Raw genomic sequence first — 23,153 nt, 5'->3', positions numbered from 1 at the left:
CTGTGATGACTTCTGACACTCCAACGAGTTGCTCTGCGTGCATCTTGTCGTGTCTGTTGTGGATATCAATATACGGGGCAACATCTTCGCAGGTTCGGATGATGGCACGATGCTTCAAGGTATTGCTGCCCTTATGCCGTCAGTTCGGGAGTTCTTGCAGCCTATTTTCGCGGTGGACGCTCGACGACGTCTCTGCACGTGACGCAGTCTTGCGCTGGCGCTCTCGCCACGAACTTGGACTTCCCTCATGACTTCGCAGTTGCCGATATCGATGGCCACGATCAACGACCTACCAAATGAGCTCCTGCTTGAGATTATTCCTCATCTTACTCTTCAAGCCCTCATCGCCGCTCGGGCAATCAACAAAAAATGGCGCATGCTCGTTGCTATCGCCTCTCGCGATCTCTGCCCCACCCGCCGCAGACTCCTCCAACTCTACACAGATACCATCGCCTCCCCTGCCTTCCACGCGACACGAGACGAGATCGTTGCGCATCTCTGGCCTTTCGATAGAGAGGCGTATGTCGCGGCGCTTGAGGCAGCCACGCCGCTCCCGCTGCCTGATGACTTCCGCATGTGGCTGCTCGAGTGGCCCGAGCGCGCTGTCATCGGGTGGTACTGGCCAGGGCTCACTAGCGCATACAACTTCCAAGCGACCCTAGCCAGGGCTACCGGGGCGTATTTACTTGAGCGACCAGATGACGCATTGGGGAGCATTTTGTTGAACAAGGACGGCAGTGTGATCTCGCATCGTCCCCTTCGAGGAGAGGACCTGATCCTCAATGATCATTGGGTGTGGTTTGTGGACCTGCACTGTGATCCCTGCGATAGATACGGGATTACGACATCTTTGTTCATTGCTGGGAAGGGCGTGGGCGAGAAGGTGGTCGGGCAGGTCCGATATAACGTCGTTGGCCGTTTAATCCAAAGCGAGCATGGTGCACCATGCTGGCTCGACTTTCTGAGGGGGGAACTACGCTACCAGGAGAGTCTGATGTAGGGCTTGAGTTCGACTGCACACGATGCGTGTTACCACTGTACATGCTGTACATACCGTGGAAAACTTCCCCGTGGATCTCGATCTTCGGTCGCTGCATGCAGCTGGCGGGTGGAAAGCTGGATGACCTCCATCGACGATCTTCCAAACGAGCTCCTGCTTGACATCTCTCCCCATCTTCCTCTTCCAGTATTCATCGCAGCACGCGCAGCAAACAAAAGATGGCGTCAGCTTGTTGCCGTGGTGATCTTCCACCTGCCCGTCGCAGACTCCTTCAACTCTACGCAGACGCTATCGCCTCCTCCGCCTTCCTCGCGACACGAGCTGAAATAATACCCAGCCTCCATTGTGCTAACAGAGAGAAATACGTTGCTTCGCTGGAATCTGCGGCTGAGCGTCCACTGCCGGACGGTTCCGCACCTGGCTCCTCGAATGGCCTGCACGCGCAGTCATCGGGTGGTACTGGCCAGGTCTCACAGACGCCTCTAGTTTTCAGACGTCTGTCGTTAGAGGTACCGGGAAGTACCTCCTTCAACAGCGCCGCTGCTACCAGGACGCGCTGCCCCACTGGACCGGCACGACGACATTGTACCAGCGACTGAGTTATAATCAGGTTCCCGATCCACATGACAGTGTTTGGGTTATTGACTTGCACTAGGGAGTTGATGGAGTGATGCACGTACCGGTGACCACGTTTTACTTCTTTGCTGGGGAGGGTGTGGGCGAGGAGCTGGTCGGGCGGGTTGATTCTATTTTATTGACTACGATGCTATTTCAGGAAAAAGTTGGCTGGACTTTCAAAGAGGAGAGCTCAGCTTTCAGAAGAGCCTGATGGTGGATCTGGATGTCGGTGTTGAAGCAATTGAAGGAGAGGTTTGTCTCTGCGTCGGAGACGTACGTCCCTCTTTTCCTTCTTACCATGAACTTACCTACGTGTTTCTAAAGGTTATGATTCGGTCGGATAATTGCCTGTATGATATTCAAGAATATTACACACTATAAACTGACGTGCGTAGGTACTCTCGCCGACAATCGTTGAGTGCATAAGAGGGAGTCAGATGGCGTTGATCGGAGTCGGAGTCGATCATCTGAGATCAACACGTCGTGTCACAAACGTGACAGTTCGTTCCTCGGCTCTGTACAGTCCACCGCAATCACATCTCACATACAAGGACAGTAAGTCCAACGACCAGTTATATATAGATACTTCTCTCTGCAGAGAATGTTAACCTCCGATATAATTAGCTCTACCCTCACGGAACGAATCGAGCTTGAGTGACATTTTAGTTAGTTTTCAGCCTGCAATCTTCATGGCACCATCCTCCGACATACAAGCATTCCGCGACGTCCTAGGGTCAGCAAAGAGTGTCGCAATTGTTGCGGGGGCTGGGTTGTCAGCTGGCTCAGGTATGTCATAGGTGTTATCCCTCACAAGTCTGCGGGATGAGGTTACGCCACATAGGAATACCAACCTATCGAGGCTCGGGCGGCCTGTGGACGAAACAGGTGCGCGAGTAAGTCGTTGCTCCAGTAAATTATCACAGAACCAGAGACATTCCCGTCTTTCAGGATCCACAGAAGTATGCTACTCTGGACGGGTTCAAGCAGGATGCTGGCGCTATCTGGCAATTCTACCATGCTCGCCGCGCCAAGTACGTATCAGTAATTCTATGCCATGCTCTTACTCAAAAATTTCACTTAAAGATGTCTCAAAGCCCAGCCCAACGCCGCTCACCGTGCGCTTGCTTCACTTTCCCTCCCCGCAGCTCGAAAGCGGCCCTTGCCCGCTCTGAGGCCGGACCAGCCCCCTCTTTACGTTACACAAAACTTCGACTCGCTCTCTCCTCGCGCACTGGAAGCGGTCTCGGAACAGCTCACACCTGACGAGTTCAAGACCGCTCAAGACCGGCTGATCGAGATGCACGGCTCGGCCTTCAGGACTATCTGCACTCAGTGCAAACATGTCAACTTCTCCTACGTCTCCCCACTTTGTCCCGCACTTGCACACGCGCATGCGGAAGCTGAAGAGTCCGAGCTCCAGCGTGAGATTCCGATCGAAGACCTCCCGCGGTGCGGGGGTCCCGAGTGGAATGGGTCAAACAGATATGCGCGCTGCGGAGGGTTGTTGAGGCCAGGAATTGTGTGGTTCGGCGAGGTGCCCGAAGGGATGGGCGACATTGCCCGCGCATTGAACTGGACGGATATCCTCATCGTAGTCGGGACGTCGTCGTTGGTATGCCTCTGCTATGCCATAACGAACGCATCAGTGATACCTGCGTGTTACATAGGTGCATCCCGCAGCCGGGTTTGCGAAGATGGTGAAAAATCGGGGAGGAAAGGTCGCCATCTTCAACCTCAACCAGTCGAAGGGCGACGATGACGCTGACTTCCTTTTTTTGGGCCCATGCGAAGAGACACTTCTACACGCACTTGGATTGTCTGACGCAGCGTGAACGTCCATTTGTCGCGTTTTACGGCATCTGTGTACTCGCCAATTGCTCGGATAGTGTACGTGTACGAAGGCAGTGTATCAATGTCTGGTGGTGGTTTCATGAACATATGTGATCGATGCAATGAATGCATTGAACATGGGCGTGATCGGAGAGACGATGCAGACATTGCGAATAACAGCGGCGTGCCGCTGTTCGTAGCTCCTCCAGAGAGGACCAATTAGCGTGACTGTGAACATACAGTCAACATCGGAAATTGAATGCAACTAAAATAGGTACCAAGGTTGTGTCAAATGTCTCTGTATGAAGGGACTACAAATCATGAGAATATAGGAATGTATCTACACGACGTTATGTAAACGTGAGAAGACAGGAACTGCATCACTAGGAGGCAAGGGATATCGTCATGATCAGGTTTGAAACCGTAAAGCTTTTGACAATGAAGAATATCGCGCACCAAAGGACACAAGCCCGATAATCAGACATCGGCCTTAAATAGAGTCATTTCCGCCAATATACCACGAGTACACAGATCGTCCAGCACGGATCTCATGTCCTGAAACTGCAAGCGATTCCGCAGCAGTGTCTCCACAAACCATCGGGAGACCGCTCCCATATCTTCTAGTATGGAGGCTGGTGGCTGTGGGAGCGGTGGCAGGTCAGGATTCGGAAGTACGATCTCGACGCGTCTAAGATCGCAGAAGCACTCCAGACGGAGGCTCTCGCCAATCTCTCTCCAGTCGCAGTACAAGTTATAGCCAAGGTGGAGGCAGAGCTCGCGCAATCGGCATTCGGCAGATAAATCTGACAGGAATTTGCAACGTCGTGCATAGACCGTAAGAGCACGTTACGATCGTAAGGGTCTTCAGACGTGTACAGCGAGAAAGCGACAAGCTTTCCTTTGTCAATCCGGTCATCATAGCATTCGATGATTCATATCAGCAGACAGCACCGTATTCGAACTACAATGACAGACCTTTATATGGTTTCAAGGATAGACATAGGGACTCAAGAGTGGGCCTAGAAATCGGCTACAATCTTCTACGTATTCACGCCGTGCAAGCGCAACCGTCAGAGATCGCAGGGACCGAGAGGAGGGTGTGTGTGTAATCCAACGTAACACTTGAGGAAAGGAGAGTCAAGAGGAACAGACGCGTAGGACAATGAGGGACATGCTCGACATAGTCTCCGGAAGGTATGCATCAAAATTGGAGGACGGTCCCCACTACACATTGCTGGCGGAGAGATGGCGTAGCTGCGGTAGCGCACCCACTAAAAGTGCGAAAGACATGAAGGTGTTGAATTGGCAGTCCGTCAGCACGAGGGTGTGGACACTCGCCAAAGATGCGACAGTAGATAAGGAAACTGCTGGGAATGACGCGGCAGTCGACGCATTCTGGATGTGGAGTACTTCCAACCGCGTGAACCCATTCAGCTCGAACAAGACTTGGAATGCAAGGGAGATCGTATTCTCTGAGGTCTCTGAGGACTCGCAGAGGTGCAGGGATTGAACAAGATCGAACGGCGGTTTTGATTCTGGCATCTTCAGATAGTTGAACATCTAAGCGAAGCTCCTAGTGGACTGAATCCACATTTCGCGACACGGCTGGAAACGGCTCGCTGCATGCCATTCACGACATATAAGTGCACAACTGCCCAATCGATAATGTGATCGGTGAGTTCTCCTAGAAGCATCCATGAAGTTCGAGCTGACATTTCAGTTGACTTCACCGTCAATGTGAATTATCGGTGAAAAGACGTACTGTCGCGACGATGGAAGCGTTTGATAAATCTTGCTTAGACCGTAATGAATATCGACTGAAGCTTTGTGAGTGAGCTGTCCAGAGACAAAGAGTTCAGTGAATCGAATTGACGAGTGATTAGACAAACATACAATACTTCAGGATGTTTAAGTAGTGTTGGATCGTCTGGAGAATAAAAATGTACCATAGGCAACTCCTGATGCGAGCGTCGTATAAAGACAGTGCGTGTGGTGCATATGTAGTAAAAACATGAACTGGAAAGCGAGTTGGTGGATAATTTAATTGTTCATAGGACAATAGACTCGCCGGCTCTAACTTTCCCAGAGGGTGCCGAAAGCACTTGCATTGCCCAGCAGCCTGCAGTATGGGATACTCACAACAGCACTGATCACGACGCAAACCACGTCAATCCCTGAAACCGGACCCGCACGCCCGGGCAACATGAACTCAACACCTCTGCGACCTCACGTTCCCATTGCATGCTGCTGGCCGCCTTCTTGATCCACCAATACCGCACGGAAATAAGCTCAAGCGAGCAGAACTTCTTGCGAGGAAGTGCTGCGCAGATACGCTCCCAGCGCGACACCTTGAGGGGGTTTAAGAGCACGCGTAGCTCACGTAGGCGGCCGGGGACTGGTAACTGCGTGAGCAGCACGACGAGGTCCGCCGCAGCGTCATCCGCAGACGTGCTAGATTCTGCGTACTCTTCGAAACAGAGCATACGCAGGCCTGTACAGTACTCGATGCTAAACTGTCCATCCCCTGTGTGATAATGCGTCAAGAATGCTGAGGATGAGCGGCAAAACCGCGTTTGGCGTGCAAGACGCAGAGTGAGACATTCGAGGTTCCTGCCAAGCTTTCTGAGGAGGATTGTCGAACATACAAGTTCTCCGGGGCTGTGCAAAACAAGAGACACGTCCCGCAGAGAGCGAATGGATGGCGTATACTCCAGCCAGGATAGCAGATCACCGTAGCAATCAGATCCGTCGGCGCTGTACTTCATCGGACAGTGTACACGTAGTGAGATGAGCTCCGGCCTGGGCAGCGCACTGGTGACAAGGGACGAAATTCGCGACGCGACTGACACCTCTTCTATGTCGAGGTGCTGCAACTGGGGAAAGGCACCCACAAAGTATTGCAGCTGCCGTAGGTCAAGAAACTCGCAGATACCCAACTTCAACGAAATCAGACTTGCGCAGGAGGGGAGGGCCACCGTCAGCACAAGAGGATGCATGGGTGAGACGCTCCACTCCATATATGATATTTCGAGCCGTTTCAGAGAACCGAGATGGCCAGAGAGCGACAATAGAAGCCCATCGACGAAGGGTGGGCCTCCTCCTGACGCATGGATTTGTAACGAATGGAGATGATCAGGCGGTATCAGATTGGACCTTAGGGCTTGAATAATGCGGTTGGAACTCCAGCGCGATTCTATGAGAATGTTGCCGCGCAGATGGTATTGACTTGCCGGGTAAAAAGCACGACATGTGAGAGCGCACGAGTAGAGCGCCAGTTGGTCGTCCCACAGGAAATCCATGACCCGATCTATCAATTCTCCGGGAAGGCAGGATAGCATTGATCCGTCTAGGTGAGACAATGGTACTGATGAATTAGAGATATGAGAGTTGAACCATTTCAGATGTAGAATGACCTCACGCAAAATCGAGCGGCTGCGACTCAAAGAGAGAATATTCTTAGATCACGCGGAACACAATCCAGGCTGTAGAACACTGCACTCACCAGACACCACTTGCGATGCAAGCTTTAGTTAGAGACTGAACAAGGCGTTTTTGGTGAGACTCTTCACCGTGACCGTGACACAAGCTCGAGATTGTGTCGCGTCACAGATGTGACAGTATCACATAAGTTCTTGCTCGGAGAGCAAGCTCTCCCGACCCAAAAGTGAAAGTGTCCTTTTTACACAGTTGTTGTGCGTTATTTGTTTTGTGGCAATTCTGTCCGCTCCCTCCGAGCAAGTTCCGCCGCCGCCTGGCGGCCTTTTTACCGTGACCGTGACACAAGCTCGAGATTGTGTCGCGTCACAGATGTGACAGTATCACAAACTCCAACGAGCATTTCGAGTACTGTAGCATTTCGACCAACCCGGCCAGTCACAGGTCACAGGCACCTTGGCCGGCGCCTCATAGACCACCACCACCGTTACTGTTACCGTTACCGCGCCGACACTACAGTCTGTTCACAGTGGCAATCCTGCCGTGACTTGTCCCGCTCATGGTGGGGTTCGACGCAGGGACTGCCGGTGCCAGAAAATATTAAAACCACATCAGCCCCTATTATTCGACATTTTGACGTTCACCATCTGATGCTTTTGCTTTATTCTTTTCTCTTCCTCAGTGCACTGTCAACTCAGTGCCATGTCCTCTGCATCCAGGAGACTCTGTCTCAATAGGGGCTCCGACTGATACACACCATTCTCGTGCGATGCCTCTCAGTGCCGTTCTCTCCTCCCCTATCGATTTTTCGTCATTCAACTTTCCATCGACCCCAGTTGCATTGGAAGCAATCACCTTCGCAAGCCCTCTTGCAGTACAACATCATCTGTTGTGCACCTTGATTGGTGACCATCTGATGACTGGCCATTATTGGGAGGACATGGATTATGGATCATGAAGGATTGAAGTTGGAGCCAGTGAGTTTGTGAGGGCTGCATTTGTATTCATGCGATTTGTGCCATGGATGACTGGGAAGAATGATGGACTTCATGGCTGCGGGACTTCGGAATGCTTACAGGTACTTCAAGGACAACAGGTGCATAGCGAGCTTCAGCAGAGCTGCAGAAGGACTTTACTATTGCATTACTTTACTTTACTTTACCATACATACTTTAGCTGTAGCTGACGAGGTGCCTTTCTGTACCTGAGCCACATAGTTGGCGTAGTCAGCTAATTTCATACGTTTCCACGTTTCCGGTTTTTGACCTGGTGTCATGGGTCACAGCCATGCTGGCCGGGTGTGACCAATGTCCACAACAACCAGTGTTTGGCGGCCTGCGGCGCCAGGGTGTCTGCGGGGTAATATCTTGAGTTTTCTGGTTCTACCTGAGGTCCAATTGACTGCTCAGCCAGTGGTGGTGGGTCACGGCTGCGAGGTCACTTGGCCGGCTTGGCCGGTTTGTCCGTCCTGTCCGCTGTCACACCAAGGTTGGCCGCCTGGCCGGATCGAAACTTTGTGGTCACAGGTCACACCCCTGGCCGGGTTGGTCGAAATGCTACAGTAGTCTCCTGCGCACAGGGAGCGCTTGGAATTTATAAGAGTAAGTGCAATTGGTCTCAGTGTATAATTGGGTTGTTACCATCCATAACGCAAGTATACAGCTGTTGAGTAACTAGAACGAACGGTAGGCATCGTTCAGGCGCTTGGTCAAGCTGCGACCTCGTCATTGGCGGCTAAACCACGATTTTCTTTCATCTTTTGATGGTGACTCGGGTGTGACCCAGTTGCTTGACATTTCAATTGAGGCCCTTGCTGGCAAGCTTTCAACTTCTGCTACAGTGGTACGTCTACTTTCTGATCGTGGGTTGTGCATCATGCCAACGTATACAGTTGACAGTATCGTCTGGGCATTCTCTTTACCTCTGCTTTATCTACTGATGATTGAAGCACTCCCTGCTGAGCTCACCGATCGTACCATCGACTTCCTGTGGGACAACCTGTCGGCACTGTATAATTGTGCCCTGACATGCCGTACCTGGTACCCAGCGAGCCGATTCCACCTGTATAGCAGTATGCATATTAAATCCCCAAGGAGCTGGGATTGGATCGCGCAGTCGCTGACATCAGACTTGACTTTACCCTTCGACCTCGTTCGTTCATTGCATTTCGGTGTGCCCGCAGACGACGCAGAACTCCCCCCCCCGGTCGAATTTCTGCACCTTCTCCGACGACCTCTGCCACAGCTCGACACTCTCCATATCTGTGGCGCTAGGAGTGTTGCATCCTTTTATCCCCTTATATCGATAGCTACCATCCCTTCACTGCCCAATGTCCGCAAAGTTGTTCAGAAAGATTGCCAATTTGGCTTTTTCTGGATGCTCGTACGCTTCATGAGCATGTTCCCGCTATTGTACGATCTGAGTTTGGACAACGTGGAGTGGGGTTATTCATTTGATTCCGTGGGATACACTGCGAAATTGTCCCTCACTGTGCTACATGCCATATCAGCTCAGCGGTCCAAGTCATTCAGGAGGACGTTGACATGGCTGGTGCAGACCCCTTGTGTGCATTCCTTGCGATCTGTAGCCCTCGTGCTTTCCCAACGCAGCGACATGGTATTATGCGCAAAGTTTCTTCGCATTGTCGGACCCATTCTTGGAGATTTGCTACTGTCCTTCAACCCGCGGTGGCTCAAAGGTCAGCCTCATAACAATCAGTCGAGTCGTGCTCACTGTCTGATATTTTGTACTTTGTGTTCCAGTGGCTGGAATGACAGGAATAGATACCGCCCTGCAGCGCTGCTCACGTCTTCATACCCTTACCATCACCCTAATAGACGGCGCAGGGACGGATCCTAAATACGATCTGAACTATTTCCTTATCAAAATTTCTCCCCAAAGCCGCATCCGTAAGCTCCGGCTACAGGTCAGTAGAATCGAGCAGCATGACTGGCGAATGCTTGGGGTAATTCTCTGCCGAGAGCACTTCACAAAGTCGAGCGTGTTGAGATCGTGGTGACAAGCTACGATGTTCAGCAGTCGGCGCAAAACCGTATGAGGGACCGGAGTATGTCGGCAGCATTTGTTAATTTACGCTCCCGCGGGGTAATTGTTACTGTGGGGCCTTTTCACTTAAGCGAATAATTGGTAAGCCTCCTGTCTGTTTGTTGATCCTGTAGATTTTGACTTGCTGCGACCTAGGTGTAGCTCCGTGTGGGTTGATATTTCCGAATGCTATACTCGCTGGAGACTCCGACTTTGGTTGCCTGTGCCACCGACGCTGAGCATTCTGCCACCCTGCCCACAATCCAGGGAGATCTTGGTGGTACGTCTATATTACGACGGCCTACCATTCGTCGTATCCCACATGACTTGTGAATTCACATTGGAGTCTGAATTTGTGTGGGGCGTGGGCATCTCGGCCGCCTCTGCATCCTATGCTGCACTATTTGGACTCGCTCCAACAAGGACATCCGAAGACATTGAATCTCAATCAGTTCGTACCTCTCTGCATACAGGCCACGTATGCAATATGCAAATACTCGAAAGATCGACGAGCGCAGGTCCGTGTAGATACTTGCCGTATCGGTATGGATCTCGCCCACCCATAGATTATACTATTTCCATTGCCCAAGACCTCGTATCCGGCAGCCTGATATCATGTGGTCCCAAAAGGGTTATTATCAACACGGCCCTGATGGAAATCATCGCTGCACAGCGTGTATACTACGGTACGATCCGTCCCTCGAGTTCACCTTTCAGAAAGTCAATCCAATTCCAATGTTTAACACTCTTAAGATAAATACGGTCATCACCAAGAGCCAGAACCTGCCCCACCAGGGGCTCACCGACGCCCTTCGCAGTAATAACAAGAGACGTCACGGTATTCCAGCCAGGATGATGGAGAACAGTGGCGTGCAATTCGACCATCCACAACCAATCGGGAGTGTCTGCGGGGGGATTATCTTCGTCGTCATCATCAACGTCCCATCGTTGATATGAGGTCACTATGCCATGGGCGTTCAGCTCCGGTAGCAGTGCGCATCTGAGGACGCGCTGATCTTGCAGACCATAATCGCCCCGACGCCTGGCAAGAGTATCGACGAATTCGATTTCATTAGAGAGTCCCGGTCAGAACCACCCAATCACCGCACGCGCTGGCCATTCCAGCAGCCAAATGCGAAAGTCATCTGGTAGTGGTGCTCCGATTCGCGACTCCAAGGTGGTGATATACTTCTCTCTGTTCAAATCGGTGAGCGCAGAGATAATCTCGGCGCGGGATTTCAGAAACCCAGGGGAGTCGATGGCGTATGTGTAGAGCTCGAGGAGTCTGCGACGTGACGGAAAGATGGGGGCGATGGCGACGAGCTCTCGCCATCTCTTGCTTACCGTCCGGGATACGATAAGGGCCGGGAGTGGAAGAAGGATGAATACATCTAACAGGAGCTCGATAGGCAAGTCGCTGATTGTAGCCATTGCAGTCGAGGGAAAGGGAAGAGAAGACTGCACATATAATTGATGGAATTCTGCTCCGGTAATAGCCCTACGTTCAGACAATATTTTGGGATGAGTACTGACTGCCGAGGCAGATGTCAATGCGAAAACGGCTTACTGGAAGAGTGGACAGAAGCCTCAGGGCGTGACATGGGTGATCCCGGTCAAAGCGGAAAACATACGCTCCCACGTGGCCTGAGCAACTTTTGTCACGAGCCCTGAGCGCTGAGCTTCTTTCTTCCTCACCACGACGACCATGGGCTTGAACGACCTACCCAACGAGCTGATCATCGAGATATTCACTTACCTTCCAGTTTACTCAATCTTCCAAGTTCGCGCTGTCAGCAAAAAATGGTGCGGTCTTGTCGCCGCCACACCTATCGATCCCGTACGGCGCGCACTGCTCAAGCTCTACCTCAAAGCCATAACATCTCCCGTTCTGCTCGACACACAACCCGAGGTCATTTCATACGCTGCAGAATTTGACGGGGAGGCGTATGCCTCTTCCATTGAAGCCCTCACTCGCCGGCCTCTCCCTGAGGCGTTCCATATGTGGCTCCTCGAGTGGCCAGCGCACGCGGTGATCAAGCGATTGTGGCCGGGACTTCCTTCGGTGTGCAAAAATATCGTCAGATTTGGCGGAGTATGCCTCTTCCCTCAGCCCGACCTTGAGCTCCAGAAGTTCAGCTTAAAGTTGGAAGACAACAAATATGCCCTTCACTTCGAAGTCGCCGATTGGGACGATGGCAATGATTGGGTATGTGGTATACCAATGTACTACGAGCAGGACCAAAAGGTGATGTGGCGTATGTATCTCCTCTTGTCGGGGAAGGGCAAGGGCGAGACGTTAGTCGGGGGAGTAGCAACTGTTTACGGCGGTCACACCAAGGTGGAAGGCCGAGCAACCAGGAGCATGGAGTGGTTGGATTCCCTTCATTTACTTCTATCTCGCCAGGATCGTGCGCTTCGGCATGCGGAGTGCCAACGGTGGAGAAAAGGGCGTGCCTAAGGGTTGGTGGATTCGAACCGGGTTCGTTTGCTGTTTATGAAGGCATTTCTGATCTCCATTCTCGTTAATCTTAGTAAATTCATATGGCTCTTCCATCAAAGTTTTGCATAGGACTTCTGGATACTTCTTTGACTGGCAAGGAAGTGAAGCATTACCCGAAGCTCTCGTGAAGCCTCTTTTCTTGTACTACCATTCCCCGGCAGATTATCGGCTGCGAATATACTATACTCTAAACATCGGTGGCTACGTGTCCTCGTAGTCGAGTGAGGCGGATATCTTCAGTCTGTGCCACAGTCGCGGACTACAATATTCTCTGTTGAAATACGATGAGACATATCACTACAAGATGTGCCTGTTCTCTCCCATATTCTCTTTTTGTCGTCCCTTTGTCTTTTGTTAAACCCTACACGCTTTGCAGGGTGGATTTACACTACAGACTCTCAGCTGCACCAACGCCGCGCCGATGTTTGAATCGCGTGCTTACCTATTCTTAGACTCTGTCATGCTGATCATTATCATAGGCGACTGCAAATGTTGATTTCCTGTGCAACTTGTTTGCAACTCTGAGATCTGAAGCGCGAAGCCCCAGGTTTAGAGGTGCGTTTTAGTAGTAGCATCTACCTATAGTTTAACGCCATACGTCATATATCCAGTCGGCCCTACGTGATGACGAATCTCCATGGAGAGCTGACTACCGTATCATCGACTATCTTTGGGATGATCAGCCATCACTCTACAACTGCGCACTCACCCGCAGCTACACGATCTCGAGCTCTGGGGCGCTATGTTCACAAGTGAGTTGGATACCCTCGTCGGAAGCGAGGAAAGTTCGAAGCGGTATTTACGCTCCCTGCCTATCAGTTGTGGGGAGAGCGCCGAATCCTTTGGAAAGGTACTTGAAAGGATCGTGCGTACGCTCTCGGAGAGGTCGTTACGATCGTTAGATTCGGTCATGGCGAAATTCCCGGACAGCACTGCTGCAGGTGCAGTGATACGCGCGATTGAGGGCGTCGTCGAACGCTTATCGTTGAGAATATTCTTCTCGTCGAAACTTACAGGTGAGTGCTATTAGTGGTGATTTTTTAAGGAAATAAATTTAGGTTCATGCAGTCGCCTATCCTCGCTCAGTCTCCAACTCCGGGATTCCTCTTGCGTCTTGAGTAATATCACCCTGTTACTTAAGCAAATACCGTCTGGCAACCAGCTGCGGGAACTCCAGCTGCGCATTCCTCCGGTGGAACCACATGTCTGGGAAGAAATTACGCAAATCCTTGCTGGAGGCCGATTTCCATACTTGCAGCTGGTGACAGTGGGAACATGGGAGTAGCCGAGGGGAGCCAAAGCGGCTGACAACGGTCTCCCTTACATGGTCGATATCTAACATGAAGGTACGTACGTATTTGTAACCGCTCGAATGTACAATAAGTTGACTGTACGCCGTTGGTATGTCACAAAACTCCGTCCAAATCTGGTCTATATAGGGAGAACTTCCAAGAACATGCTACCAGACTCATTCATAATTTCCAGGTCTTTCTTGGAAAATGACCATCATCCTGACATCCCAGCCACTACTTACGCGCGATGCAGTATACTAATGTTTGCCTGGTCGAAGATGTTGCGCAGTAATACGCTCAGAGTACACTTCTACCTGTGCTTTGGTCTCGCACAACTGCTATTCTGATATTCTTGGCACACTACATTGCTCTCTCCCTTGTCTCTTGGTCTTTTGCTCGAGCATCAACTGGGCGTTGTTTGATCTACGGCGAATGCGTCCTTTGGGGATGGGATAGTTCCGACCTGAACCATATGCACGCGGATGCCGGAAAGACACTGTACGTTGTCCGATCAAAGCACTTCCTTAGTGACCCCCGTGCGCGCAGGTAGATCTACTCCTACGTCCAGTCGTTCGTCCAAGCTCAAACTCGAGATTTTATAGCTCGAGATGCAGCGGGCTGCTTAGTTAGTTCGTTCCTGTAGCTGGTGTACCCACTGAAACCTACATTGGGTGACCTTCATCGACTATCTTATGTATTCACTTTCTCGTCGTGCATCTGACATATGGTGAGCTTCTTTTCTAGATATGAAACTCACTTGCCGCTGATATCAAAAAGGGTTTATTACTGTGCAGGGATAATTTGGGAACGTCGAAGTTGCCGCCACGATGCCAGCATGGTCTACAAGGATTATTTCTAAACACACAGGCACTCATTCGCCTGTTCAAGCGACAGGGCTGCCCGACGCGCGAAGGTTTACCGCCGAATATCCATCGTGTACGAGAGCACTCACTCGGAACGGGAGAGGTAGTTGGGGACGGCTGGCCCGTCCGTTGACAAGGTGTCTGCTGTCAAGCACATTTTTGGTTGTCTATTCCAATCAAAGAGAGTGATGACACTCTGACGTGTAAACTCACGACACCTTGGCCCGACGTATGTGCCCAGCGCGTCTTAGAAATTCCAGCTAGGCGCTGTAAGTCAGCCGGATCCCGGGTGATATCTTTCACCCTGTACAGTCGCGTAGTACGTGGCAGGGTCAACAGCTTGATTGTGTTTATCCGACGCGGGTGGCGGCGGCGGCGGCGGTCCTTGGTGGGGCAGAGTGCACAACGTAGGGCGGTGTAAGGCTAGAATGGCGTACTAATCCATGATGCGTATGGCCTTTGAAAGAGGAGAAGGACTGCGCACAAGGCGGTGGTGATGGCGGTGCCGCTGGCGGGAGGAAAGGACTGGGAGTCACACGCACAGACCTAGAAAATTATGTAACGAAGAGATTGCTGTGTTTGGCAGTAACTTGAAAGCCCGCTGAAAAGCCCGCATCCGTATCAACACCTCAGCGACAACCTCCACATCGCCGTCGTTGTCGTCCACACCACCAGCACAACTCCATCAGCACCTTCTGCCGTCGCCATGTCTGATATCCGCAGAAAACTCGTCATTGTTGGTGATGGTGCTTGCGGAAAGGTACGTTTTCGTCCTTGTCATCGCAATACATGTTGTGTAACCTCGTACCACCCCTGTGCTGACACCGTTTCCCTACAGACCTGCTTGCTCATCGTTTTCTCGAAAGGAACGTTCCCAGAGGTGCGCATCGTACTTGTTTACTGCCAGGCGTGCGGGCCCACTCCCCGTCGTCAGTCTGCGTCGCTGGCGCTAATTCGCGAGCCGCATGTTTCAGGTTTACGTCCCTACTGTCTTCGAGAATTACGTCGCCGATGTGGAGGTCGACGGCAAGCACGTCGAACTAGCGCTCTGGGATACCGCCGGCCAGGAAGATTACGATCGTCTCCGCCCGCTGTCCTACCCCGACTCCCACGTCATCCTCATCTGCTTCGCGGTGGACTCTCCCGACTCCTTGGACAACGTGCAGGAGAAGGTACGCTGTTCTTCTTGGCTTCCTCAGTCTTTTACTGACGTGTTCCGCCGTGATGCATTATGCGCGCTTGTACTCTACAGTGGATTTCTGAGGTTATGCACTTCTGCGCGGGCCTGCCCATCATTCTCGTTGGTTGTAAGAAGGATCTCAGACGCGACCCAAGAGTGATTGAGGAGCTCCGGAAGACGAACCAGCGGCCAGTTACCCCAGAGGAGGTACGTCACGCACGCCTCAGCACGTGCCCGCAGCATGCTCTCCACCCGCGTGGCATGAAGCTGACCGCGCTGTTCATTTAGGGTATGGCGGTTGCGCAGAAGATCGGTGCCAGACACTATCTCGAGTGCTCCGCCAAGACTGGCGAGGGCGTGCGCGAGGTCTTCCAGTATGCCACCCGCGCCGCGCTCCTCAGCAGGCCGAAGGGCGGGAAGAAGCATCACTGCGTGGTCTTGTAGGCGCGCGCCGTGCGCCATGCCCACGGCCGCTACCGCCGTGATACCCCCACGCGTACCGCGTACTATTTGCCCTCTCTTTGCGTTGACGTTGACGTGACCTTGCCTGCCTGTCTGTCTCCTACCATCTTCTATTACAATGACTGCATACATCTCTTGTTTCTCGTACATTGGTCTACGTCCCTGTTCCGCGGCGCGTGCCGCGCGACGCGCAAGATTTTACGTTACCACTCCCTTTGCCCCCATCTTCGCATATGTAAGTAATGAGAATCGGCTTATTATGAGTGATGTCAGGGTGCCTGTGACCATTATTTCTGCGTTGGTCTCTTCGCGAGTTGGCTATAATTTTCTCTTCCTTCATCAGTGCCCGCTCCTCTCCTGCGACCGGATGCATGCTTGGCGCTCTCGTGATCAGCTCGGCGTTTGCGCAGGCGGTGATTGCGGTATACAACCGCACCAGTAGAGCGCTGGTGGTTTGCTGACTTTCCGTGATTATAGCGCCAGCGGGTGCGTTTGTTTGGTAGAGTGTCACGATGCGGCGCTGCGCTCAGGCACGTACCATTAGCGGTGGAAGCTGGAGTGCGATATCTATTCGCGTCCGGCTGTCTCATAGCGAACGTGCGGAGGCCGACTCCCAGAGGGAGAGTCATTGCTCCTTCATCAGGTTGGAGCGTAAGAACAGGAAGGCTGAGCACATTCTTGCAAATGCGTGTTTCACGGCTGCAGTAGACGCATATAAAGAACGAGCACCGTGAGGGGGTCTCAGAGACTGGCAGTTGCCAGTTATACCGCTGAGTCCTGACATTCATCCAAAAGGCAAAGAGATGGAGTTCAACAAGTGCCTCTGATTCGTCTCGGCCATCCAGTAGTCCTGGAAGGTACAGAGCGGGGGAGGTATAATATGCGGAGATGCTGGAGGGAGTACAGAGACGTTGATAGCGACGTGCCCAAATGGAAGAAACAACGGGCTGAGACGTCTGGGCTGTGTCTTTTGAAGTATGGACTATGGTGTTTTCAGCCATGTCTGAACCCGGTAACAGAAACAAATTCCTATGGAATACCAGACGTGCACTGCAGATTCGTGCAATAATTCTGAACGCACGCATAACAGCCTACTTCATGTTTCGTCCCGAATTCACAAGTGGGTACTTGGTTGTCAGGTCTAAAACTCACGACAAGAGCTTGGTGCAGTCCGCCGCACCGAGATCCACCGTCGGCTCAGTAGCTACAGAAGCGAAATCCTAGCCTAGAGCGCGTTCGTGATTTTCTCCCAGGAGTGAGTTTGCAAATGCCTGCGCACCTGAAGGCCGAAATTTCCGCGCGTTGGAGTATCAAGCCATTTGAAGTACGAAAGTTCCCAGAATGGGAGTGTGGATGAGAATGGACGAGTGCAAGACTTTTTCTGCGGAGGACCAGTTTAAAGTGTTATGCGGACAGAGCCTACAGCATATGTTCACAGATGCAGTCAGCTCTTAGTGCTGTTGGGGCGCACCCTTTGGCAAGTATTACATGCAGCCATCCTGAAACTCAAGGCCTTCGTTCAATTAACCACGATTCCCGATTTCACCTTTTGAAATGTGACACTTGCTCTATCTGCTCAGAAATCAGCTCCACAGAACAATGACCACGCACCGCGGCACAAGACAAGGCCCCCAACACTAGGTGTTCACACTGCGCGATGCTTGGTTTGGAGCTATACAGAGGAACGACTCTTTGAGGAATGACTCCTTCACAGGACGCATAACCCCCTTTTTTGCAGGGAAATAAATTGAGAAAACTGGTGGAAATGTTATTCATCAGGAAAAATAGGCAGAAAAAACGTGTAAAAGAAGAAAGCATGTCCTGTTGATATGGAGCGCGATATGTTGATGTCCACTGGGGTTAGGGTTAAGGAGTGCTGGGGCATCACACTGAATTTATTTGCCATGCACACTACACCTATAGTTAGAGTACCAAACACTGTAACCTCAACTGATGATATGCCAGTGATGCCATCTGACCCCTTTGTGTGCATTACCACACCAAACGTGAATTAAAAGTGTTACATACACGCTTCATTTGATGTACATCGAAAAGAAAGTTGCTGTCAGCAAGTCAAAACGGTGGTAGTGTTAATTGTCCTTCATGCGTCCTCTACATGTGCGTTCTCCTCCGTCTCAGTTTTGGAGATCCAACGCGAGCCCCATCCCCGTGGCTCCTCATAGGCCCTGCTGCATCCCGCTGTCGAGCAACGGACAACGTGCGGCGGACTCGCATGAGACTCGCGCTCTTCGAGGACCTTCACCAAATACTCCTTGCTGCGATGGCGTGGACGTAAATCAGTCTCTTACGTCGCGCGTAGCACAGTAAGGCTCTTACCGGTGGATGCCGTCCTCCAGGGCGCTGTGCACGATATCGTCAAGGCCTGTGTATTTCCCGCAATTCTCACACTTCATTTTCGGCCCGTCAATGAGCACCCCCGTGATACCCAGGCGGTGAAAGTCGACGCCGAGCAGCTCACTAAGGTGGATGCTCTCCGCCTCGTCGATGTACCATAGGTACTCGTCGCCACGGCGCGCCTCGATGGCGCCTACAACCGAAACACAACAGGAGTGAACACTGAAGCTTAAACTATAAAGGAATTTAGAAGCAACGCACGGTTGGGCTGGGGCTCAGGGGTAGGTGCCGCTGCTGCGCGACCGACGAGCAGGGAGGCAGAGATGAGTTGGAAGAGGTACGTCCAGGAGAACTTCATGGCAGTGAGGGCGTCGCAGACATGCTAACATCTTTCTGAAGAGCTTCTTATACGGTGACAGACACTCGCGACAGGTACTTACAATGTCCGCATTGTGACACGGCGAAACGATAGCTGAGCGGACCCCGCTGCAGAGAACACAGCTACGGACCGGCAGATGAACTGTAGACGATTTGACTGAGAGGGGACATGTCACGTCTGATACTGCGAACGACCCTTCGCGTTCCAATTGTCCGCTAAAGGAGATGGACACGCTGAATATTGTCAAGTGATTGATATTCTTGTGGGCGCGGCAGAAGTACCAGCAACTAAGCACAAATTTGTGAGCGTCTGCCTGTCACCTGAATTGTCAATGCATTACCCTATCAAAGTCGTCTTCAGTTGATTCAATGCCTATAGTGTATGTCACTGAATCGGAATCAACACGAAAAGAGTACTTCACGGGAAAAATACGGTGGAAGACATCATCAGCCAAATGTCCATCTGCGTTTAAAACAACGCCTTGAGCCTCAGAGTGCGAGAATCGCGACACGCTTAACTGATGCTCATCAGAGTTCGCCCCAGGAGGTGCGCCTCGCCTTCCCCATCTGAACGCTTGTCTCAGGTTCAGTTCGCACCATATGACAACCTGTCCACGGGAGACATGCACTCAACGGGGTTCTTTTGGCGTTCACCTCATCCTCGACGGCAAGAGCAGAACCATATTTGTTCGGCGGCACGGAGCTTTATGATACGAACCGGGAAGCACCACTGGTTGGTATGGAAAGTCAAGAGCCACGGCCAGCTGAATGAAAACCTTGTATTTCCGCTGTAATAGCTACGGGGTGAAGAAACTGCCGGTCTACACCCAAGCGCTGGGAATTGACCGTGCATACTTGTCTGGGCGAGGATGAATGTTAGAATGTGATGTATATGCAGCATGTGGGGCTCATAGCCTTCCTCTTCAGTTGACGGCCAACAAAGCAGGAGTCAGAAATATGATCGAAGACTTACGCGCTCAGGTCGAAAGTGACATAAGGGTTGGCGAGTACTGTACACACACTGTACATACCTCCGTTAGTAGATAGACCTTGAAGAAAAGAATGCCGTGAGCCACGTAAGCCGTTAGCGCTCAACCATACAATTGATAGCAGTGTGCGAAATGTTGACAGGAAAATTTGTAGGACGCCGCCATGCGCGTATTCCATGATATAATGTGACAGTCCTGTGCTGGAGTTGCTCCTTCAGGTTTCCAGTCCAACGCAGTGGCATCGAAATTGATACGACGCCGATACGAACGCGCTTGCCCGACCAACTTCTTGCCCAGGCCGCAAGCTGCGAGATAGTAATCCACCGCCTTGCCAGTCGATTTAGCGAAGTGGAAGTGCAGGGATACATAGCGCACCCAATCCTTTGTCTGAGGTATCATGTTGCAGGGGACGTGAAGAAGGAGGAATACATTCGGCATGTCATGATACCCACAGGTATCTGCAGGTGGTCCTCCACCCCTTCTTCCTTCAAGGGAAGAGGTCCTCCAAACGGACCGCTCCCCCAGTACGTGAGCGGGAGTCCTGGCCAATGATTGCGTGCAAAGCCTGGGTGCGGAAGTCGTCTGGCAGAGACTGTCCTGACTACCACGAGGCGGGAGACGTACGCCTCTCGGTCAGCGCACGTGGCAAGAATGACTGTCGGTAGATACCATCTGTGTGTAAATCAAGGAATCTGCGGCGGAAGGGTGAGATCTGGGCGACGGCGACGAACTGGCGCCACCTTTTGTTCGCTATGCTGGCTACGAGGGCTGGAACAGAGAGATGGGCGAAGACGTCGAACAGCAGTTCATATCATTGATAGTGGCCGTCGAGGTCGTCGACACAGCTGTTCCCGGAGTAAGATCCAACGTCTCTTAAAATTACATATATCATGACGATCCCGGTCAAAACGGAAAGATGCCCTTCGCGTGCCCGCCACGTGGGATGATAAAGAACGAATTTGCAGCGCAACGACAAGCTAGTGGGTGCATTTCGTCGCAGACCTTTACTTAATATAAGTCTTGAACTTTTGACCCCTCGAAAGCCGAACTGCATGTTGGGGGGCGCGTCTACGCCTAGGCCACACAGCTCGAACATGATGCGGCACAGGTGTGCAGGCGAATAGGTGTATTCTCCTCTACCGTCGTCATAACTTCTGCCTGTGGTAATAGGGAGTGCGAGCTGACTCAGAAACGGCGAAGGGCAGGGGAAGCGGTTTAGTAAGATCTCGTTAATATATAGCTCTTCCAGGTTCACGCTGTGCGAAGGGTGCCGCTGGATGACGGTTGTAATCGATGACCTTGTACTACGTAAGAGACAATGCTACACATCGTAATGCAGGACCGCTTGCATATAGAAGCCTACGCAACGTCGGCCAGTTATTGAACGTACGCATTTGCACTTCGAGTGTGGAGAGACGTGGGAGGAATGTGAGGATTAATAATGGAGAGAGGTCGGGACTCGGATGACGCGTTACTTCGGCATCGTGCTCTCCGCACGTTCGGGGCGCTCGTAGATGGCGCTTGTCAAGTTGTCGTCGAATCGCTACAGGGATCGCCATCGACGTTCTTGTGTACTCTTCAGTCTCCGCTACGAAGGACGGCCTCCGCCACAGAATCGGAATTGGAGATCTCGCAGCATTGAACCGTTATTACACTGGGACTTACATAGTTCAATGACGGCAGTTTTATATTTATGTCTCCGTCCGTTCGTGCCGTGGACTGACTGTTGTAGGTTCATAGGCTGTTCGACGACGACTCATGCCAAAATGGGCTAGAACCTATTGCAAGATCGAGATCTCTATCATCGAGTCGGGCTGGGTGGCTGACATAGCATTCCCGGCCACTCGGTATATGCAACCCGGCATGGGCTCAAATCTCTCGGCCTGCTCAGGCCAAATGAACCCGTGAACCAGAAGATTGAGTAGCCATTCCGCACCCCACGGAGACAGAAGTGTATAAATACCGCGACGCACAAGACGACGGTTCCGAAGCTTTCGGAACGACCACCCCACGCCGTGCACTTTCAGAGCCTCACGTTTACGACTTGTCCATGGCTGACACTACCGATTCTCGGCCTCTGGTGCTCGTCTTTGGTGGCACAGGTCATACAGCGGTAGTAATCATCAACGGTCTCGTAAAGTCCGGGGCATTCGTACGCTTCGTGTCCTGCGTGTGCTATCCAACCTAACCCCTCGTCACAGCGCGTCGCTACGGCCGTTCGCGCGTCTTCTCTATCCAAGCCGGTAGTTGTCGAGTATAGGAAGAACAACGTTATTATCCATGAAGCAGACATCGACGATGGCGTCGAAAAGCTGGCCAAGGTATTGCATGGAGTAGACGTGCTGATCAGCACGATCACCGCGAGGAAGATCCTTAGCCAGCGCGATCTCTTCGCCGCTGCGAAGCAGGTTGGTGTCAAGAGGGTTATCCCATGCGATTTTGGGACTCCCGGAGCGCGCGGGGTCCGTGACTTGCTCGATGAGGTCCGTAGGAAATGTTTTGCTCGTCGTCATGTTCTGAGTTCGTCCTTCACATGCAGAAACTTGAAATACACGACTACATCAAGAGTCTTGGTCTTGGATATACTTTTATCGACATTGGCTGGTGGATGCAGATCTCTCTCCCCTGCCGTTCTACTAGCAAGTCCATGATGCGTGATGCGAGCCGCCAACTTTACAACGGTGGTGTGAAGAAGATACTCGTCACCAACCTGGACAACGTCGGCGTGTATGTTGCACACGTCATCGCAGATGAGCGCACGCTCAACCATTCCGTGCTCATCTGGGAGGACCAAGTAACTGCATTGCAAGCCATGGAGATCGGCGCCAAAGTGAGCGGAGAGGGTTCAGCCTTGATAGAGAATGTCGCGCACGTAAGTTCGTTGCATGGCTTTTCTTTCCGACTGTAAAGGGATTTCGTTATCTAGGTATCCGCGAACGAGCTTCTCGAACGAATTGCGGCCGCTAAGGAAGAGTATGCGAAGACTCATTCTTTCGTCTCTTTTGCGACCAAGACGGGTTACCAATACCAATACAGCATCCATGTCCTCGGTGAAAATAGCTTGGAGAATGCGAAGGCGTTGGGTTACCTGGATTCCCGCGAGTTGTACCCTGATATCATTCCGGACACCCTAGAGAACTACGCGCCGAAATTCTATGAGAACGAATATATTCTGTAGAGCGGTAAAGCAGTTTTTGTTGTCAGTA

The 23,153-nt window shown here is 51.8% G+C and overlaps 11 protein-coding genes across 11 annotated transcripts; 6 read left to right on the top strand and 5 right to left on the bottom strand.

Moving 5' to 3' along the window:
* Positions 1-247: 247 nt before the first annotated feature.
* SCP_0200530 (hypothetical protein) lies at positions 248-1,000 on the top strand (the record flags this gene model as incomplete). The annotated part of the gene is made up of 1 exon (XM_027753968.1): positions 248-1,000. The coding sequence occupies one exon, from the start codon at positions 248-250 to the stop codon at positions 998-1,000; it is 753 nt and encodes a 250-aa protein (XP_027609769.1).
* Positions 1,001-1,277: 277 nt separating this feature from the next.
* Positions 1,278-1,625, bottom strand: SCP_0200520 (hypothetical protein; the record flags this gene model as incomplete). The annotated part of the gene is made up of 1 exon (XM_027753967.1): positions 1,278-1,625. The coding sequence occupies one exon, from the start codon at positions 1,623-1,625 to the stop codon at positions 1,278-1,280; it is 348 nt and encodes a 115-aa protein (XP_027609768.1).
* A 682-nt stretch (positions 1,626-2,307) lies between these two features.
* Positions 2,308-3,450, top strand: SCP_0200510 (NAD-dependent protein; the record flags this gene model as incomplete). Its single annotated transcript, XM_027753966.1, has 5 exons — positions 2,308-2,404; positions 2,460-2,503; positions 2,567-2,649; positions 2,702-3,230; positions 3,286-3,450. The coding sequence occupies 5 exons, from the start codon at positions 2,308-2,310 to the stop codon at positions 3,448-3,450; spliced, it is 918 nt and encodes a 305-aa protein (XP_027609767.1).
* Positions 3,451-4,672: 1,222 nt separating this feature from the next.
* On the bottom strand, positions 4,673-5,008 carry SCP_0200500 (hypothetical protein; the record flags this gene model as incomplete). The annotated part of the gene is made up of 1 exon (XM_027753965.1): positions 4,673-5,008. One exon carries the CDS (start codon positions 5,006-5,008, stop codon positions 4,673-4,675), a length of 336 nt encoding a protein of 111 aa, XP_027609766.1.
* A 590-nt stretch (positions 5,009-5,598) lies between these two features.
* SCP_0200490 (hypothetical protein) lies at positions 5,599-6,444 on the bottom strand (the record flags this gene model as incomplete). Its single annotated transcript, XM_027753964.1, has 1 exon — positions 5,599-6,444. One exon carries the CDS (start codon positions 6,442-6,444, stop codon positions 5,599-5,601), a length of 846 nt encoding a protein of 281 aa, XP_027609765.1.
* A 4,165-nt stretch (positions 6,445-10,609) lies between these two features.
* Positions 10,610-11,359, bottom strand: SCP_0200480 (hypothetical protein; the record flags this gene model as incomplete). The annotated part of the gene is made up of 2 exons (XM_027753963.1): positions 10,610-10,970; positions 11,025-11,359. The coding sequence occupies 2 exons, from the start codon at positions 11,357-11,359 to the stop codon at positions 10,610-10,612; spliced, it is 696 nt and encodes a 231-aa protein (XP_027609764.1).
* A 274-nt stretch (positions 11,360-11,633) lies between these two features.
* Positions 11,634-12,386, top strand: SCP_0200470 (hypothetical protein; the record flags this gene model as incomplete). Its single annotated transcript, XM_027753962.1, has 1 exon — positions 11,634-12,386. The coding sequence occupies one exon, from the start codon at positions 11,634-11,636 to the stop codon at positions 12,384-12,386; it is 753 nt and encodes a 250-aa protein (XP_027609763.1).
* Positions 12,387-13,052: 666 nt separating this feature from the next.
* SCP_0200460 (hypothetical protein) lies at positions 13,053-13,546 on the top strand (the record flags this gene model as incomplete). Its single annotated transcript, XM_027753961.1, has 3 exons — positions 13,053-13,180; positions 13,248-13,444; positions 13,497-13,546. The coding sequence occupies 3 exons, from the start codon at positions 13,053-13,055 to the stop codon at positions 13,544-13,546; spliced, it is 375 nt and encodes a 124-aa protein (XP_027609762.1).
* A 1,743-nt stretch (positions 13,547-15,289) lies between these two features.
* Positions 15,290-16,207, top strand: SCP_0200450 (GTP-binding protein; the record flags this gene model as incomplete). Its single annotated transcript, XM_027753960.1, has 5 exons — positions 15,290-15,343; positions 15,422-15,463; positions 15,558-15,755; positions 15,836-15,970; positions 16,052-16,207. 5 exons carry the CDS (start codon positions 15,290-15,292, stop codon positions 16,205-16,207), a joined length of 585 nt encoding a protein of 194 aa, XP_027609761.1.
* A 2,119-nt stretch (positions 16,208-18,326) lies between these two features.
* On the bottom strand, positions 18,327-18,938 carry SCP_0200440 (unnamed protein; the record flags this gene model as incomplete). Its single annotated transcript, XM_027753959.1, has 3 exons — positions 18,327-18,501; positions 18,563-18,773; positions 18,842-18,938. The coding sequence occupies 3 exons, from the start codon at positions 18,936-18,938 to the stop codon at positions 18,327-18,329; spliced, it is 483 nt and encodes a 160-aa protein (XP_027609760.1).
* A 3,059-nt stretch (positions 18,939-21,997) lies between these two features.
* On the top strand, positions 21,998-23,125 carry SCP_0200430 (hypothetical protein; the record flags this gene model as incomplete). The annotated part of the gene is made up of 4 exons (XM_027753958.1): positions 21,998-22,099; positions 22,149-22,430; positions 22,487-22,819; positions 22,874-23,125. The coding sequence occupies 4 exons, from the start codon at positions 21,998-22,000 to the stop codon at positions 23,123-23,125; spliced, it is 969 nt and encodes a 322-aa protein (XP_027609759.1).
* Positions 23,126-23,153: the final 28 nt, after the last annotated feature.

This window comes from Sparassis crispa (genome assembly GCF_003851025.1).
Source record: "Sparassis crispa DNA, contig_000001F, whole genome shotgun sequence".
NCBI classification, from domain to species: domain Eukaryota; kingdom Fungi; phylum Basidiomycota; class Agaricomycetes; order Polyporales; family Sparassidaceae; genus Sparassis; species Sparassis crispa.
The sequence above is the reverse complement of the archived record's forward strand: the minus strand, read 5'-3'. Positions and strand labels throughout refer to the sequence as shown.